Raw genomic sequence first — 19,723 nt, forward strand, 5'->3', positions numbered from 1 at the left:
AGTGACTGTTTGGTGGTGGATCCTCCTCTCTTCTGCACCTCTTTGGATTGATTTGGACTTTTATTACTTGGAAGTTACTAAAGCTTTCAGAAGGGCATCCAACCTCTTTATATCATTCGGATACGCTCACAATGGAGAAGTAGCATTTAAAAACTCTATAGCCAGATAGATCAAGATGGCGATAGAAAAAGCCTACTCGACCCAAATCCAGACCAGTCATCTAGATGTGATGGCACACTCCACTCGCTCTGTAGCTACTTCCTGTGTGGAAAAGGCTGGGGCGTCCATCGACCAAATTTGCAGAGCAACCACCTGATCCAGTGACTCTACCTTTGTGAGACACCACAGGGTTGATCTGGTCTCCACCCAAGATCTGATCTTTGGTTGTAAGGTCCTGCCTGCGGTAGTCCCACCCTAAGTATGCATCCTTGCGGTCTCGTGACCGTCCTGGAGGATGATTTGGCAAAGTCTGAGTTTTTACCTAATAACTCTTTTTCCAGGAATCCTCCATGACTGTGGACCCCACCCTATTTAATAGGAAATTGTTAGCTAGATGTTTCAGTCTATGCTGTCCAGGTCATCTTTATACAACTGAGGGGCAGCCGGTGGGTGGCCTTTTTAGATCTATCTGTGCTTGTGTTTCCTGCAGGAGGAGGAGCCTAGCTCTCATGTGACCATCCTGGAGGATTCCTGGAAAGGGAGTTATTGGGAATAACTCAGACTTTCAAGATGGCTGCTTGTAGTAGCTTCTACAACTTAGACTAGTTTTAAATTTGCAGTGTCTCTCAGGAATGAAGATGATCATTATATTACCATTTAGGTAAATTATTTCCTTTTAAAATTTTGAAGGATATAGCATTGTAAATAAAAAGCACTGCCAGTTTGAAGATGATCATAATCAAATGATCAAATAAGACCAGGCTTTGAAACAGTTTACCTTGCTCTGTCTTTCCTCTTTGTGTTGTGCTTTTGCCAATGAGTTTGTCCCAGGACCCATTAGTTCCTCTCTTTGGCTTCTTACTGCACTTACCTCAATGTGAAAGATGTCTGCTCTGCCCCTATCCATGTTCTCTTGCTTTAAAATCACAGAGTTACTTTTCTCCCTACAGGTAGTAGGGCACCAGGGTGGTACTGGGTTAGAAGTTTAATAGAATATTGAGTAATTTGCAGCGGTTTGTCTCCTCACGTAAACAAAACTCTTTGTTTTTTTAGGTAAATAAGTCAGATGATACAGCTGAGCATCTCTTGGAGCTGGGTTGGTTCACCATGAACAATCTGCTACCCAATGCAGTTTACAAGGTAAGAACCTCAGGCCTGCTGTTCATCTAAGACATTTTAGACATTCTTAGGCTTTTTTAAAGGAAAACTGTATGATAAATATTTCAGCTATCATTGCTGCATTTTCTTCTGAAACTACTAGTTGTCTGTCAATCTGATCCAGTGCCTTCATTTCTTTGAGTGATTGACCTGGAATAAGTATGCAGTTCCAGTGTTTGCACTCCACTACTGCATAATAATAAAGTAACTCAGAGGCTGGGTTCCCATTTGTGCGATCACAGACATTGCATGTGAGTCACACCGCATTGCTGTGCAGATATCATGCGATGTTTGTGCAATGCAAATTCAGCCATACCAACAGTATGGCTGAAATCGCATCACTTTCGCACCAAAATGGTGCAGGAACCTTTTTTGGTCCACATTAGAATCAGATCGCACGGAGGTTCTCACCCTTAACTTTACATTGACACCCGCAGTGGTTTGCATATGTTAGTGTGAACTGCCAGCGATTCAGGTGCATCACACAAGTGTGAACTGAGCCAGATAGTATTGGGTCCATAGATAAGCAGTCTGATTGAATTTGAAGTAGAAGGAAAGCCTAACATCTATTCTTAAAAATGTTCCTTTCCCCCTCCTCATACCTCTCCTGCCTAACCTGTAAAAAAAGATCTGTATACTTACCAATTTTTATTCCGATCTGATCACATGATCCCACAGCTTCAGTGGAGAGGAGGGAGTGCCAAAATCAGCTGAGACATGGGAGTCGCTGGGTGACATCACGACTCCAGCAATTCTCAGCCATTGCGGAGCGCTCCCTAGCCAAAGCTGCAGGATCACATTACTGGGGTGGATTGAAAATGGCTATGTATATATATTTTTTATTTACAAGTTAGGCAGGATAGGTAGATGGTGTGGGTGTGTGGTGGGCAGAGGGGTTGGGGGTGTTTGTTTTAAGAAAAGTTAGACTTCAGTTTTTCTTCCACTTTAAGAATGATGTTCGCAAAGGCAGCTTACATATTTTTGTTTCAGAAACGGTTTACTGTAAATTATAACTTCATTTTTAGTGCCGTTACTCTTATTGAAGTGCAGTGGTCAAACTCTTCTTGTGTGGATGTGCGCTGCAGTCTCTATTTAATCCTTCAAAGGGTTTGTACTCCTTTAGGGCCAGTTCACACCAGAATGCAGTGTGGGAAAGGCATGTACCATGCACGTTACCTGCACCGTGTTAAAATTGCACTGCTGCAGGCACCAATACATTGGTAACGGCACCCCAAATGCGAATTGCAAATGCCGTGCATTTGCCTGCACCAGATGGCATGGTACCACAGTGTCATACGTTTTTGTTGTGGTGCATTTTGAAAAGTAGTGCTGGCACTTCTTTTTGTGTGATCTGGTGCTTATTTGCACATGAATGCATGTTCATTTGAATGGGCTGCACATCTCACTGGATCGCACAAAAAGTAGCTTGCACTACTTTTCAAAAACTCACTGCACTTCAATACCATGCGACCTGGTGTAGGCATACGCATGGCTTTTGGGATCTGCATTTTGAGTGCCATTAAAAATGTATTGGCTCCCGCATCAGATTGCAGAGGCAATGTGTTTTGAATGCTGTTCGGGAAATTCGCGCAGAACATGCCTTTCCCGCACCACATTCTGGTGTGATCTAGCTGTTAGACAAGCAATATAAAGGTCTCTCCCAAAAGGCAAGACACTGAACAATGTCTAGGATTTCATCATTTCTAATTGTCATAGTAACATTTACCTTTCTATTAATCTAGCCCTGCCACAAAGTGTGGGTTATCCTTATTAATCCTTGTGTGATTACCTGGGCATTGACACTTCCGTTGGCATTCCTCGCCCTCTAACTATCCATTTCCAGTGTGGGTTATACCTCTGGAAAGTGCCCTCCTCTAAATATAAAGATAGGAGGGAACCGCTTCTGTGCAGTAGGGCTCCTCTCTCCCCAGTTAACTTGAGAGCTGATTTTTATTACAAGATAGGATTTACAAATCTGTCAATGAATATAGAAAGTGAAAAAAGTTTTTTGGTAATAATGTACTACTTTGGATTTTTTCACCACACTCAGGTGGCTCTTCGACCGCAGAGCCCTGCTCAGTCTGGCAGACAACTTGCACTAAGGTTGTACAGCAAAGTTCGCCCACCCGTTGGTGGCATCTCAGTCAAGGAGCACTTTGAGGTAAAGTCTTTTTACTTTTTAATTTGGTAGAATTAGGTTGATTGTTTAGAGTTTAGTTTTATTCCTTATGTTTCAAGCAAAATCAAAATTGAGAAATTCATGCGCTTAATAACAAAGCATATTCAACTACCTTAATGATAGCGTTCTAATATATTTTAGTGAACTTTGTCCTATAAACAGAACCCATAACATCCCAATGTAGTCACACAACCACTCCCCGTATCCTTGTACACATAAGAACATAAAGACAAGGCATTTTCAGCTTTAGTTTTCTTTCGGCTTTGTACTAATGTAAGGGTTGTATCTGCTTATATATTTTTTTTTCTTACTGATCCCCAGAAAATCTGATATGGGTAATTTGTTTGTTGGGCACTAGCAGTCTGCATCATTTTCTCTATTAACAAAATTGTATCTTTGCAGGTGAATGTGGTACCTCTCACCATCCAGCTGACACATCAGTTTTTCCACAGAATGATGGGATTTTTCTTCCCTGGACGCAGTGTAGAGGAAGAAGAGGTTGGGGATGAAGAAGACAAATCAAAACTTGTTACAACTGGTATTGACCCTCATGTTGGTGTATAGAACTCAAATTAATTAGTGTGTGTGTGTGTGTGTATATATATATATATATATATATATATATATATATATATATATATATATATATAGTTACAGGTACCTGTCTTAGGCAGGCCATACACAGTGCACAGTGGTTGTGGGCAAGAAAGCCACTAGCAAAATTCACAAGAGAATCCGGCAGGCTTACAGGATCGATCAGCTTGGTACATTTATCCTGCCCGCTGGCTGGGGGTTGCTGCTGTGACCAGCTGCAACTGTTAGCTATCAGCTGGGCAGCATGGTAGCAGAGTTGATAGAAGTTATGTTCTGCAAATCCTGTGGACCTGTATTAATATATACCCTGTACAAATGCAGGAAATTAATGTTCTGTATATAGAGTATATGTACTTTTAGTTTTCTGCTAAATAAAGATGTGCATGAAGCTTACTGTTTTTTCTCCATTGTCTTAGGGATGCCAGTAGTGAAACCAAGGCAACTCATTCCAACAGAGGACACAGTATCTCTTGGTCCAGGCAAAGGTGTTGGACAGGGTTTAAATCGAACAACAGGAGTCAGACGATCATTTAGAAAAGCACCAGAGGTATGACATAAGAACTACGTGGAACATGAAAGTCTTGTACAATACACTATAGGTCTCTGCTTAAAGGTCAGCTTCACTTGTTGCAAAACCCCTTCCCCATTCCTTTGCTTCCTAACTACACTTTGCTTAACAGTTTTCCCCGGGTGCTTACTTACCGCCCACCATGGTGGTGGCCTCTTGTGTTTTTTCAATCCTGGGCAATAAAAATTGAGTGCACTGCTGCATGTGCTCTCTCAATTATGGTCTCATAGAATAGAATTGGCTGCTTCCCTTGCTATAGGAATGTTCCTTTCAGACCTATGGGATGTTTGTGTATAAGCGTAGGCAGCTTAGCACTAGATTTGTATTGGCTTGGGTTGAAACCACATAGGAGGCTTCCATCGATGAAGGGAAGTAAGCAACTTGGTAGGGAATGTTTTAACTAAGGCAGGCTTTAGAAGGTGTGAGTTTCTTTGTTGCAGAAATTTGCACAATTCCCCCATCAACACAGACAGTGCTGAATGGGAAATTACTCCTGCCAAGCAATTGTCTGCTCCTAGCGGGGGTGGGCAGGGTAAGCCTTTCCTGGCCGGGGAAGACCTTGATTATTGATAGTGGTTAAGGCAGCCGCTAGCTATCATTGTAAGGTAATCCTGCAGGCTGGCTGATTCCAAGTTGATCGATCCATCAAGTTGGTACATTCAGCCTGCCCACGAATACAGGAACCTGCTGAGATTCAAACGGTCAATGGCCAGCCCTACAGTTGTTTTTGGCTAAGGGTGGGGTGGTTGGTAATCTAATAAATGAAATTGCCCTATAACCAGTTAAACTCTTTGGACATGTGTGTAGCCATCTGATCCATTTTACAGTGCAGGCAGTTCAGAGCTGTGCTTGGTTAAATGCTTTGGGGGGCAGGGGAGACATTGGGGTCTCCCAATGTATACATAAAGAGTACCTGTCACCCCTCCAGTGCTATCACATAGGAGTTTGTTAACCCCAAAGCAATAAAGGTAAATGAAAAACAAAAAAATGTAAAATAAAATTATAATGTATTAAAAAAAAACAAAAAGTTAAATATAACTCCTATTAGGTCGGCCACGACATAGCCTCACGGACAGAGGCTGGCCCCCGAGTTAAACGTCTCGCTGGGTCACATACGACCGGGCTTAGGTCTAAGTCGCAGCGGTCCCTTGGTGGACAGCTCCCCTACTTCGGTGGCGTGGATTCTGTCTGCAGCGTTACCCGCACCATGGAAAGGTAAGTATAGTCCCCCCCCTCTTCCCTTTTTAGCGTTTTTTTGGGGTGGACGCGGGTAACCTCCAGGGATTGTCGGACCTGCCTTCAGGTTATCTCCTCCCATCCTTCAATCCCTCAGTGAGCTGGGCTTCCCCCACTTCCTTTCCCGCTTGTCTGGACCTGGAGTCTGGAGGAGGACCCAGGGCAGAGGATGTAGCAGAGACCCATGGGATCTCCCCAGCTATCCCCACTCTGTAAGGGTCCTGGGATAGTGTGTGTCCTGCCCTGGTAGTCTGGAGGGGTCCCAGTGTATTTTAATGTCCTTTTCAGATTTTTTAGGTCCAGATTTTTTAGGTCCTTGTGCGGATTTAATTCCTACAAAGGTTCAGATGATGTCCAAACTACCTAAGTTCCCCTCCTATCCCTGTCCAGGGAACTGATTTACCTAGGTCCAATTTTAATTCTGACCGGGGTGCTCAAACTCTTTTTGTGGTTACGGACGGACCAAGAAAAGGGCTGGCCGCTTCTTCGGCTACCATCTCCAGATGGATCAGACAGATGTGACTCAGGCCTATTCCATTAAAGGTCAGGTTCCACCTTCCCTGTCACAGCGCATTCTACTTGGGCGCTGAGTGCTTCTTGGGCCTTCAGGCATCGATATCAAGTTTGCAAGGCGGCCATTTGGTCATCGGTGCATACCTTCATCAATTCTGTGTAAGGTAGATGCTTTGGCATCTGCGGATGCTTCTTTTGTCCGCAAAGTTTTGCAGGCTGCAGTTAGAGGATCTGTTCCCTCTTGAGGGGTGTTTTTCTCTAAACTTTTTTATATTTTTAGATGGGCTCCTGTAACCCGGTTAAGGCTCCTGTCTCCTGGTTAAGGGTACTTATTTTTAGCCTTGGGGTATTTTCCCCACCCCTAATTTTCCTTTCTCTAGCGCTCATCGACAGACGTAGTCCTCGGTGATACACCACCTTCGGGTTATGTTACCTCCGCAGGAGCAGGACTAGACAGGAAATTAAAAAGCTCTGGCCACACCCTAGGGGCAGTCCCAGAGGGTATATCCTCTCTCTCTCTGCCTCAGCAAATCAGTTATTTTCTGTCTAGTTAGGAGTAAGGACCTAGATACCTTGCTGGGATCTTAGGTCCTGGCAAGAAATTTTTTTCTAAAAGGATTTTTGGACAGCTTTTTTTCTCCAGTGTTCCTGTGAGATCTTCAAGCAAGAAAGCTGAACTGGGCGACGGGCTGGATGTTGAGATCCGGTGGTCACCCCAGTTCAGCCTACGAGCGCGTGCAGGCCATAGCTCCGCGCTGAGTCGGCCGCGACAAAGTCCCATTAAAGGACTGAACCCGCGAGTTAAACATCTCGCTGAAACGCCAAAGACCATGAGTCACGGCGTCTGTATCGGTCGACAGCCCTCCCGCCCCGGTGGAGAGGGGTACTGTCAGGAGTTGGTGCCCGCCTGGTTCCGGTATGGTGAGTAGTATGTTCCCCCTGTTTTCCCTGACGGGTTTTGTGGTGAACGCGGGCCCCTCTCTGTATGGTAAGAAAGAGTTTCTTTCTATCCTATAACATGTCACAAATCCTCCTACTTTGAGTGTGATTTTATGTGTGCAAAAGCCAGGAGGCTTGGTTTGGGAGCTAACAATCTATTGTATACATGTTTTAAAGATGTAATCTGTGGCATTCTGGGAATCTTATGGGTTAAGTATAAGCTACCTACCAGTCAGAAGCCATGGACATGTAGACTGCCTTCCAAGTCAGATCTCCAGCTAATAGCAGGCCTCCCGAACGGCCATGCGGTCCGCCAGGGCCGGTACCGCCAAACACGCCATATCCCCATGCAGAGAGAGTGTTGTGTGCCTGCAGCACACCGCTAGTCAGCACAGGCCGCCGCCATTTTTTTTGCTGGATCGCACGAGCCGCCATTTTGGCGTAGCCTCGTGTCTCCAGCATGGGGGCGGCCATGTTTTAGGTGATTCTACACCTCGTGGAGCTTGGGGGAGGCGCCGGAAGTCGTACAGAGGGGCGGAGCCGCCTCCTTTCTTCCTGGGCAGCCAGCCAAAAGACTTCCTGTTTGTCTAAGACAGCGCTGTAAGCTGTTGCAGTTCAACTCTGAACATCAAGTGGTGAGCCTGGGGGTTTATCTCTCTCTCTCTCGATCGATAGGGATCCCTAGCAGGTAACACTAAGGGGTTTTTTGTGGCGCTGAGGGTCAAAAAAAAAAAAAAAAAAAAAAAAGTTTTTTCTTTACTTTGAATTATATCATCCAGGAAGTAACTGGAGTTATTATGGACCCTGCCACACAGATTCCCCCACCTGTTTCCCTCGAGGGGGCCTCGGGACCCGCCGGTGTACAGAGTATAGAGTCATTTACAGCAATTTTGGAGTCTATGGTGGCTCGGGTGGAGGCGGCCTGTCAGGGACGGGGGTCAAGGAAGCGACCCCCGCCTACCCCTATACCATCTGACACCTCTGACTCTGATTCAGAGATGGTCACTGCAGTTGCAGGTTCCTCTGCAAGGGCTGCTATCCCAGGTAAAGCCCCCTCAGACAGTGAGGAGGACGCTTCTTCTCCTGCTATAATTCAGGAAGAAGCATTGGTGGACGCACTAGTTGTGGCAGTGCAAGAAACCTTAAAACTTGAGGCTTTACCGGCAGAGGCAACTGAAACAGAGAGGCCTTTTGGGACTAATAAGCCCATCAAGACGGCGAAGGCTTTTCCTGTACCTAAATGTTTTGGAAATCAGATTAAAGGAGAATGGGAACATTCTAAACGTACCTTTACTATTTCCAAGCGTATTGCTAGACGCTATCCGTTTGAGGAATCCATCATTAAGAAATGGACGGTACCACCAGTCGTGGATCCGCCTATTTCCAGGCTGAACAAAGCCACGGTTATTCCAGTGGAGGACACTTCGTCCTTTAAGGATCCGGTGGATCGAAAGATAGAAGCGGAGTCCCGCACTATCTTTTCTCTGATAGGGTCAGCATTTAGACCAGTAATCGTTATTGGTCTAGTTTCCCAGACACTTACAGAATGGGCGAAGATGGTACGCCAAGATCTTAGGGGAAAAGATATTCCCCAGGAGACATCTGATTTGATAGAACAGATCATACAAGGGCTACGGTTTATCTGTGACGCAGCCTTGGACACTACTCCCCTATTAGGGCATGCATCTAAGTTAGCAGTGATCCTCAGACGTGTGCTGTGGTTAAAATGCTGGTCAGCTGACCTAGGTTCCAAAAAGACTTTGACCAATCTCCCTTTCCAGGGGAATCGTCTATTTGGAGCCAACCTAGATGAAATCATTAAGGATGCCACCGGGGGCAAGAGTACTTTTTTGCCACAGGCTGCAAAAGCTAAGGAACCTCGCAACAAGCGAGGACCTTTCTTTACCGCCCATAAAGGACGCCCGGCTGGTACTTCCGGGAAAGGCAAGACTCCTCCTGGAGGGTTCAAGAAGGGCTGGTCGGACAAGCAGAGGACCAACCCAGCCAAACCCGAAGCAAAGGAGTACACAGCCTGAAGGTGCGCCCCCACCCAATTTCAGGGTGGGGGGACGTTTTCACCGGTATTCAGGACATTAGATCGAGCATCAACCACTACTACCGGTGCGATTCTTCCCTTCCAACATTTAAGCACAGGAAGCGGTAGTTACCGTTCCCTGTATAGATCTTTTCCTTTACCTTTTCCTAAGATTAGTCCCGATACCTCACAGGAATCGGATCTGATTGACCAGATAGGCCAAGTAGCCTCTAGTCGGGTGACTTCGGTCCCTGAGGTTCAACCAGAAAAGATCACCTTGCCTGATAACTATCAGGTATCTGATAAATGTGTGGGAACAGAAAACGACCAGACTTTCTCGGATGGTCGGGGCCAGATACCTCTAGGGACGCCTGGTTCAGATCCAATCAGCGCCAGTGGTCCTAGAAATTCTAGGCTGGCCTCTTCAAGCCGGCCTGGCCGACTTGGACAGGTTAGTCGCAGACGTTCCGTGGGAACTTCGTCTCAGGGAGTGTCTGTAGTTTCAGGGACCTATTTACCTTCGTGCTTTACAGTCGCTGGTTTTAATGGCCTGGCCATTGAGACCCAAGTACTGAAGGACAGAGGTTTGTCTACTTCTGTCATTCCTACCCTTATTAAAGCAAGGAAAGCGACTTCCAGCAAAGTCTATTATCACACATGGAAGACTTATATTGCGTGGTGCGAATCTTTAGGATTTCCTCCACGTACCTATTCGGTGTCTCGAATATTGGCCTTTTTGCAACAAGGGGTTGAGCAGAAGCTAGCCTTGAGCACCATCAAGGGTCAAGTTTCAGCATTAGCAATCTTCTTTCAGAAACCTTTAGCTACCAAATCCTTGGTGCGGAATTTCATCCAGGGGGTGCGGCACCTGGCTCCTCCAGTCCGCGCGCCCTTACCGCCCTGGGATCTTAATTTGGTTTTGTCGGTTCTACAGAAACCTCCCTTTGAAAACATCAGGGAGATTCCCTTGCTTACTTTATCCCAGAAGGTGGTCTTCTTGGTGGCTATTACGTCTGCTCGCAGGGTGTCAGAACTGGCTGCATTATCATGCCAGTCCCCATACCTAGTGATTCATAGGGATAAGGTAGTACTTCATCCTAAGCCATCTTTTCTTCCTAAGGTGGTTTCAGATTTTCATCTGAATGAAGATATTGTACTACCTTCCTTGTGTCCTCAGCCCAAGCATCATCGGGAACATGCGTTGCATTCCTTGGATGTGGTTCGGGCAATCAGGGTATACCTGAAAGCTACGGAATCATTCCGTAAGACGGATTCACTTTTTGTGATCACGGATGGCCCCAGAAAGGGTTTGCCTGCATCTGCCGCGACCATTGCCAAATGGATTAGACAAACGGTGGTACAGGCTTATTCTATTAAGGGTCAGAGTCCTCCGTTCCCTGTTAGGGCGCACTCCACTCGAGCGCTCAGTACTTCCTGGGCCTTTCGCCATCAGGCGTCAGTGGTCCAGGTATGTAAGGCGGCCACTTGGTCGTCGGTACATACCTTTACTAAATTCTATAAAATTGATGTGACGGCATCGGCGGATGCCTCATTTGGCCGCAAGGTTTTGCAGGCCGCAATTTGAGGAGACCGGTGGTCTACCTCGAGGGTTTTTTTCTGTTTGAAAAATTTTTTTGTTGAGTCTCATCATTAAGGATGAGCATTGTAAACTTCTAGTTGGCACCGGTTGGGCCTTCTAGATTGGGATTTGATTTCCATTTTCCCACCCCTCAGTTGTGATACTGCTCTGGGACGTCCCGAAGGTGGTGTATCACCGAGGACTACGTCTGTCGATGAGCGCTAGAGAAAAATGGATTTTTGTAAAATCTTACCGTAAAATCCTTTTCTCTTAGCTCATCGACAGACGTAGTCCCCGCCCCTCTGTTTTGGAGTTGGGTTGGGTTAAATTCTCTAAGCACTGCTTTTTCACATAACTGATTTGCTGAGGCAGAGAGAGAGAGGATATACCCTCTGGGACTGCCCCTAGGGTGTGGCCAGAGCTTTTTAATTTCCTGTCTAGTCCTGCTCCTGCGGAGGTAACATAACCCGAAGGTGGTGTATCACCGAGGACTACGTCTGTCGATGAGCTAAGAGAAAAGGATTTTACGGTAAGATTTTACAAAAATCCATTTTTTGGCACTGCTTTTGGATGTCCTAGTAGTTATGATTTATGGAGTGCTGTGTCCGTCGATGAAAAAAAGAGAAAATGGGATTTTTGTGCCTGTCGTAAAATCCTTTTTTTCTGAGTTCATCAACGGACACAGCACCCACCCCTTTATGGCGCTCTGATACTTCTAATACTGCTTGTTAGTAAACTGACTACCTAGAGCAGACTCCTCAGTGGCTACTTGGAGTCAGTATTGTCTGATTTACGCCTTTCCTCCTCTCAAACTTCTGCCGAGAACCCTGCGCAGGATCGAGGCAGAAGAGATTCCGGTCATTCTAGTGGCTCCAGACTGGCCTTGCCCGTCTTGGCTTAGCTGTTGAAAGACAGGTGCTGAAGAATAGAGGGTTGTCTGAATCGGTGAATCTGTGATTCCTACGCTCTTAAAGGCTAGAAAATATACCTCTTTTGCTTGGTGTGAGTCTTAGGGTTCATCCTCACTCCTTTTCGGTAGCTCGGATCATGGCTTTCCTCCAACAGGGGGGGTTGAGCAGCGCCTGGCCTTAAATACCATCAAGGGCCAGGTTTTGGCCTTGGCGGTTTTCTTTAACCCCCGTTGGCCACACATTCCGTGGTGCGTACCTTTTTATCCAGGGAGTTCGACACTTGGCTCCTCTAGTGTGGTCTCCATTGCTGCTGTGGGATCTCAATTTGGTTTTGTCAGTTCTCCAAAAGCTTCCTTTTGAAAATATTCAGGAGGTTCCCCTGCTTTCGTTGTCTCAGAAGGTGGCCTTTTTGGTGGCTATTACTTCTACGCTCAGAGTGTCGGTGCTGGCGGCGCTGTCTTGTCGATCACCTTACCTGGTGGTTCACAGGGATAAAGTGGTTCTTCGTCCGCGTCCGTCGTTCCTTCCAAAGATCATATCTGATTTTTATTTGAATGAAGACATAATGTTGCCTTCCCTGTGTCCCAGGCCTAAGCATCCTAATGAAATTGCCTTGCATACTCTGGATGTAGTTTGGGCAATAAGGGTGTACCTGGCAGCTACAGAGTCTTTTAGGAAGAAAAACTTACTATTTGTCCTTACGAATGGACCTCGAAAAGGGTTGGCTGCTTCTGCTGTGACCATAGACAGTGATTCAGGCTTATTCCATCAGGGGTCAGGTTCCTGCTTTCCCTATCAAGGCGCACTCTACTCGGCAGCTCAGTACCTCCTGGGAATTGCGTCATCAGGCGTCAGTGACGCAGGTTTGCAAGGCAGCCACCTGGTCGTCAATGCACACTTTCACAAAGTTGAGGGACAGAGCACCCACCCTCTATGGAGTTTGGGTTTTTTCTTCTCAGACACTGCTTGTAACAAAACTGAGTACCTATAACAGAGTACTCAGTATATCCCCTGGAACTGTCCCATAGACGTAGTCAAGTTCTTTCCTGCCTAGTGTCCTAATCCCATAGGGGGCAGCATAACCCACATAGTCAAGAAGATGAGGAGCTGTGTCCGTCAATGAACAGAGAAATGGATTTTACAGTAAGTCAACAATCCCATTTTCTCTGATGATCATTGACGGACACAGCACCCACCCCTCTGTGGAGTTATAATTCTCCTGACACTGCTTGTAACAAGACTGAGTGACTATAGCAGAGAGAGGGAGTATGCTGCTAGCAGGGGGGTGTAGCCAGAATTTTTTTCTGCCTAGTGTCCTACTCCTGTAGGGGGCAGCATAACCCAGTGGTCAAGAATGACAGGAGCTGTGTCAGAGAAATACATTTTACGGTAAGTCAAAAATCTAATTTCTCTTACGTCCTCTGACAGTCGCCGCCCACTCTTACAGTCTTCACTACTGGGAATTGGCCTTATCCACAGGAGTAAGCTAGGCAGAAGAATTTGTTAGAAAACATTCACAAAACCATTGTATAGACACACCTACAGGGGGCTGTCCCTCTGGTCCAATACCCCCCTGCTAGCAGCATTCCCAATTCAGTTTGTCTTTTGCCTAGTTAGGAATAAGCAGGCTTCCCTTGGCTGGGGCTGGAGTCTCAGCCTTTCTTCTTCTTTTTTATTTCTGAAAAAGTGATTTTTCTTTACACTGATAGCTTTTTATTTGTTCCTGCGCTTAGTCAGACTTCGGAAGACTATAGCGTTTGCGGTGCTGGGAATCGCACTGGTTATCCTAGAGCCTTACGGAATCCCAGCCTGCCATCGAGCGTTAGCCGGCTATGCGTACGCCCAGGCCTCGCAAACGACCGGTCCCCTGTCCTCGGGGACAAGCCTGCGAAGTAGCTACTTTGCTGGGATGTCTCAACTGCGGTACGCCACGTGTTGCTAGCGTCCTGTTCGGCTGACGGCACCCCCACCCAGAGTGGGAGGCTTCCTGTCACAGAGCGATACCCACATTTCGCTGGACGGTGAGTACCATGCTACCCCTCTGTCTATGGCATTATCTGTCGGGGGGTGTATGTGGGGCCTCTGTTATGGGGATGGCAGTCTATGTGGAGTCTGTGATATCCCCCTTATGTCTGTCAGTACGGTTCCCGTGTGTCCCTTCCCGGTCCCTGCAGGGGGGCTCTATCGGGGTTTTCCATTTGTGTGTATGGAAATAAAAGCTATTATAGGGATTTTGAGCTTTACTCACTTTTTTTAAACACACTGCTCTAACTCTAACACAACTCCGGATCCAGACTTTCGACCCCTCTCGCGAGAGGTATTCTCTTCTTTAGGACAAAGTTAGGTAGTGCATTTCACTGATGACAATAGAAAAAACATGTTCTTTAATATTCAAGACATTTTAACATATTATTATAACATAATATTTTTTAATAAACATAAATAATTTAGGATGTTCACATATTTTGAAGAGGTATTATCACATCATGAATTGCTTATAAAACAGTCCTGGGAATGGACATAGAGGTCAAAAAGAATGTCGACATCTCCGAAGGGACCCATTTAGACAAAATTCAAAGTTGTGGCCACAAGTTATATAATATTCATGTCTTGAATGCTATATAACATGTTTTTTTTTATTGTAGTCAGTTAAATGCACTAAAAGAAAATATAGGAACCCAATAGGTTCTAAACCTCCGCAAATCAATAAACAAACTACAATAAGGAGCTGCGCTTTGTAAAGTGTAAACACCTATACCGTGAAAAGAAACAAAGGATCTGCACTCTTACATCATAAATTTACATGTCACCATAGTGAATAAACAATAGTGAATAGACAAATAAATAAATACATCTTCATTTATATGATAGAAAATAAATCAAAATTGTGAAGTCCATATATAACCCCACACATGAATAAAGTCCTCAGTGAGTTCCTCTCCACCAGCACGCAGACGCACTGTACACTCACCAGATTTAATTGACACCTATTACAGGGAGTCAAATTGCGCATATGGGAAAATCCAAGATGTCATACATGGAGTCACAGGAATGAATTCAAACCGCTGCTGTGACTTTGAACGTGGCATGTTTGTTGGTGCCAGACGGGCTGGTCTGAGTATTTCATAAACTGCTGATCTACTGAGATTTTCACGGACAACCATCTCGTGGGTTTACAGAGAATGGTCCGAGTAAGAGAAAATATCTAGTGAGTGGCAGCTGTGTGGGCAAAAATGCCTTGTCAGAGGAGAATGGGCAAACTGGTTAGAGATGATAGGCAACAGTAACTCAAATAACCACTCATCACAACCAAGGTAATACCATCTCTGAATGCACAACACATCGAACCTTGAAGCAGATGGGCTACAGTAGTAGAAGACCACTTCAGGAGCCACTCCTGTCAGCTAAGAACAGGAAACTAAGGCAACAATTAACACAGGTTTGCCAAAATTGGACAAATGAAGATTGGAAAAATGTTTCCTGGTCAGACGAGTCTTGATTTCAGCTGCAACATTCAGATGGTAGGGTCAGAATTTGGCGTAAACAACATGAAAGCATAGATCCATCCTGCCTTGTATCAACGGTTCAGGCTGGTTGTGGTGGGGTATTGGGTTGGGTTTTTTTTTTTTTGACACGCTTTGGGCCCCTTAGTACCCTTTGAGCATCATTTAAACGCCACGGCCTACCTGAGTATTGTTGCTTTTCTTGTCCATCCCTTTATGACTAAATCTTCTGATGACTCCTTCCAGCAGGATAATGCACCATATCACAAAGCTCAAATCATCTCACCGCTGGTTTCTTGAACATGACAATGAGGTCACTTTACTCCAATGACCTCCGCATTCACCAGATCTAAATCCAATCGAGCATCTTTGGGATGTGGTGAAATGAGAAATATGCATCATGGATGTGCAGCCGACAAATCTGCAGCAACTGCGTGATGCTATCATGTCAATATGGACCAAACGCTCTGAGGAATGTTTCCAACACCTTGTTGAATCTATGCCATGAAGAATTAGGGCAGTTCTAAAGGCAAAAGGGGTCTAACCCAGTACTAGGAAGGTGTACCTAATAAAGGGGCCGGTGAGTGTATGTTCCCCTTTGTAGGGGGTTATGTTTTTATTATGTGCTTATTTTATTGACTGTAATAAACTTTGTGGTTTTGTTCTATGTGGTCTCTGTAAAGTCTTCAAATCTGTAAAGAAAAGCGCACGCAACCTCGGGCAATAACGCTTTAATAAAGGACAATAACACAGTACATTGGAATTGCACTCACACTTTTCCTTTAAGACAATCGCTTTACAGCATTCCAACAGGAGCTACTCGCTCCTCCCGTCCCTCCAGATGGTGACTCTGCGGTCTCCTCATTCGCGGCTGCCGCCGCTGTATCCCCGCTCTCCTTCACAGGAGAGGAAGTGAAGGAGAGCGGGGATACAGCGGCGGCAGCCGCGAATGAGGAGACCGCAGAGTCACCATCTGGAGGGACGGGAGGAGCGAGTAGCTCCTGTTGGAATGCTGTAAAGCGATTGTCTTAAAGGAAAAGTGTGAGTGCAATTCCAATGTACTGTGTTATTGTCCTTTATTAAAGCGTTATTGCCCGAGGTTGCGTGCGCTTTTCTTTACAGATTTGAATTGTTTTGATCCGCCCCCCCCCAGTGGAGTGAGAGAGGAGCAGCAGCAACCAGGACATTTCAGCTAAAAAACATACAAACAAAGGAGGTGAACACGTGGACAGCGCCATGGGCTGGTGAAGTACTCCTCTTTGTACTTGTTGTATATCAGCATGTGCAGGATCTGTCCTTTTTGATTGTTCTCTGTAAAGTCTACCTGTTTTGGAACTTTGTTCCGTTTTCTCAAGTGTTCTGGATTTACCAAAAATCGGTTATTATATTGCGTGCTTGCACTTAAATTCATTTTACCACATTTTTTCCTGAAAATATGTTTGATGAACAGTTGCATAAATATTGTGCGGTATAAAAAAAAATTGCAACTACTATTGGTTTCTATTACAGGTGCTTCCAGAAAATATATCAGGCTCTGGGGGTTTTAAATAATGGTACAGCCAAAAATGCAGATTTTTACATGTGACAAAAAAGTAAGGAAATTGCTCTAATGCCGAAGTGGTTTAAGAAGTCATGTATCAGGATTATCATTTCCCTTCTTGGTAATAGAATTACATAAGCCATTTCTTGTCATAACTGGGATAACTCTGATCTTATAGGGGATGATAATGATCACTTCTGGTTGTTGGCGGCACTTGATATCACAAAGGGTGTTTCTCCAACTTAGTGCTAGATCTTAAATGAAACATATTTGTACATGTGCCCCACTATAACTGTTGGGGAAATATTGTGTTTGGTTTCTACACTTACTCAATGATAGGAAAATCTTTCTACCCCATCATTTTAAAGTGGTAGTATTTTTAGATTTACCTACAGCAAGCTTATAATAACACGTACCTGTAGGTTAAATTTAATATTCACCGGCGCATCCGTTCTGAAGGAACAGCATTCCTGTGCTGTTCCTTCGGAGCTCTCTGCCGTGGCTAGGACTAATCCGGAAAGGAAGACCGGGTGAAGATGGAAGCCTCTGCATCGGTGACAGAACGCAACTGGAGGACTTAATTTTAAGGTAGGTATTTCATAATGTGCTAGTATGCAATGCATACTAGCACATTATGCCTTTACCTTGCAGGGAGAATTTTTTTTTTTCAGGTTACTATTGCTTCAAGAGCATTTCTGCCATTCTATGGCCACCCTTAGGTTTTGTCTGTAGACATTGGCATCTCCCATACTGAACATCATACCAAAAATCTACCAAAATCAACCTTGTTACCTGTTGATGGTGAACTGAGAGACTACATTCTTGTGTGTTGTATCTTCATCTATATTGGTTCAGCACAAAACAATGGATCTACTGTACAATAGGTTATGTATACTGTGTTCAAAGAGGAGAAGAAATAAGTAAATGTTTATATAACTTAAGATATAACCCTTGCAACCGAGTCACACTAAACACTATATTCTATTAAATAAATATATGAGCCTCACCTTTTATATATGAAAACGTATATGGCCTTACACCTCACTTTTGTTGCATTGCAGTAAACAGGTTAAGATAATTAAGGTGCCATACAACAGTTAATTTGTCTGTTCTTCTAGCAACCAGTTGCTGGCATGACTACACACTGTATCATACGCACGGGGCTGTATATATGATATACAGAATATACATCTCCTTGTATGCCAAGCGAGGCACAGTATGTAGTTTCATGAGATTATCTGATGAGGATTTGTTGGTGCAGTTCTCTGCAAAATCTCCACCTACATGATCAATAGTTATGTATAACAGTACTGCAGAAAATTTTAATAATGAATATTATGCTTAAATGAGACTGCTCCAAGCTCCAATGTGTGTCTTCCTTTTCTTTCAGCATCCTGTGGATGATCTGGACAAAATGAAAGAGCGAGCTGCCATGAACAATTCATTTATTTACATTAAAATCCCACAGGTGCCTCTCTGTGTCAGCTATAAGGTGGGTGCACATCTTATGATGGTATTATTTGATAAACTGTCTTTGTTAGCACCTAGCACAAGGGTAGATACTGTTCTCTGTTCGACATTAATGTGACCCTGTTGAAAATTTGAGAAAAAAAAATAAAGGTTTCCCTGTAAAGAAGAAGCATTACTTACCTGTTCACCTTCCCACGCCACCGATCTCCATATTCTCTGCAGGACAAAGTAGTGATGTAGGGGACTGGTGGAAGAAAGAACAGTACCTGGCAGGACATCAGGAATCCAACACTTCAGGAAGTTTGTCAGAAATAGAAAATTCTCTAAACACCAGTTTTCAGGGTCACTCTATGTCTAGTTCAATTTAATTTGGCAGTGAACTGGATTTCTCAGCTGCTGATCTGAAATTGTGGAATGATCAGTGGGTATGTGTTTGACATTTAGCCAAAAGTTTTGGGTAATCGGTTATGAAAACTGTCCAGTTTACTGTAAAATGTTTGCTGTAAAACCTAAAATAATGATATTCTTCCTCCTTCTGATTGAAACATTTTCCTGATTTGTTACACCAGAGTGCTTGGCAGTGGTTTGGAGAAAGAGAGATACAAGTTTTGGATTTTTAGCTATACCATTAAAATCTGCCTTTTTTTGGCTATAATTTATTTATTTTCTGATAAATAGGAAAAAAGTCTGAAACTGAATATTCTGATATATTCAGACTATATTAAAGATTTTTTTCAACACATATCAGATTTTCACTGTTGGTAAAGTCTATTGATTACTTGGAATTTTCCTGGTAAATGCTTTTGTTGACCCCCAGTATAAGCAGATACAGGTGATGTGTAGATGTTCGCATCTCTGACAAAGCATGCAGGTTCAAGAGATTTTTTTTTAAGACTTTTGAATGTTCAGATTTCACCTGCACATCTACATGCTACCCAGTGTTTCTAAGGTAGCTTTTGGCTGCGCATGTGTTAGCAGCATCTCAGTGGTAAAATGCCGCTTCTCTTTTTTTTTTTTTTTTTTTTCATTGTGTTCCCTTTCTTGCAAGAGGGACGTATCTATCTGTAGATATGTTGAATTTAGAGACGTCAGTCTCAATTGAGTCATTGTTTTGTAATATTCATGATTTATTTACCCTCGGCATACTGCTACATATTCCAGCACAAGCCTAAATCACTGCTGTATTTAAAATAAGGATTTTCACTTGCAGTGTATTGCAGTTTGTTTGGCTAACGACCAAGGCATGGTCAATGCATTTTTTTATTGGTGGTTGATGGAGGTTGATGGATGCATGTGGTCGATGGAGGACTAAATATATGTTCCCCTCCAGGCAGCGTTA

At 44.3% G+C, this 19,723-nt stretch overlaps 1 protein-coding gene across 2 annotated transcripts in view; it reads left to right on the forward strand.

The window, feature by feature from the left end:
• The window catches only part of BLTP2 (bridge-like lipid transfer protein family member 2), a 213,208-nt gene that overhangs the window by 180,532 nt on the left and 12,953 nt on the right, over positions 1 to 19,723 (forward strand). For both annotated transcript variants that reach the window (XM_082247020.1, XM_082247021.1), the window contains exons 33-37: positions 1,213 to 1,299; positions 3,368 to 3,478; positions 3,899 to 4,034; positions 4,507 to 4,637; positions 18,305 to 18,406. In XM_082247020.1, the coding sequence (XP_082103146.1) occupies positions 1,213 to 1,299; positions 3,368 to 3,478; positions 3,899 to 4,034; positions 4,507 to 4,637; positions 18,305 to 18,406 (567 nt within the window). The remainder of the gene's footprint in view (positions 1 to 1,212; positions 1,300 to 3,367; positions 3,479 to 3,898; positions 4,035 to 4,506; positions 4,638 to 18,304; positions 18,407 to 19,723) is intronic.

This window comes from Pelophylax lessonae (assembly GCF_965119305.1).
Source record: "Pelophylax lessonae genome assembly, chromosome: 2".
Taxonomy (NCBI): domain Eukaryota; kingdom Metazoa; phylum Chordata; class Amphibia; order Anura; family Ranidae; genus Pelophylax; species Pelophylax lessonae.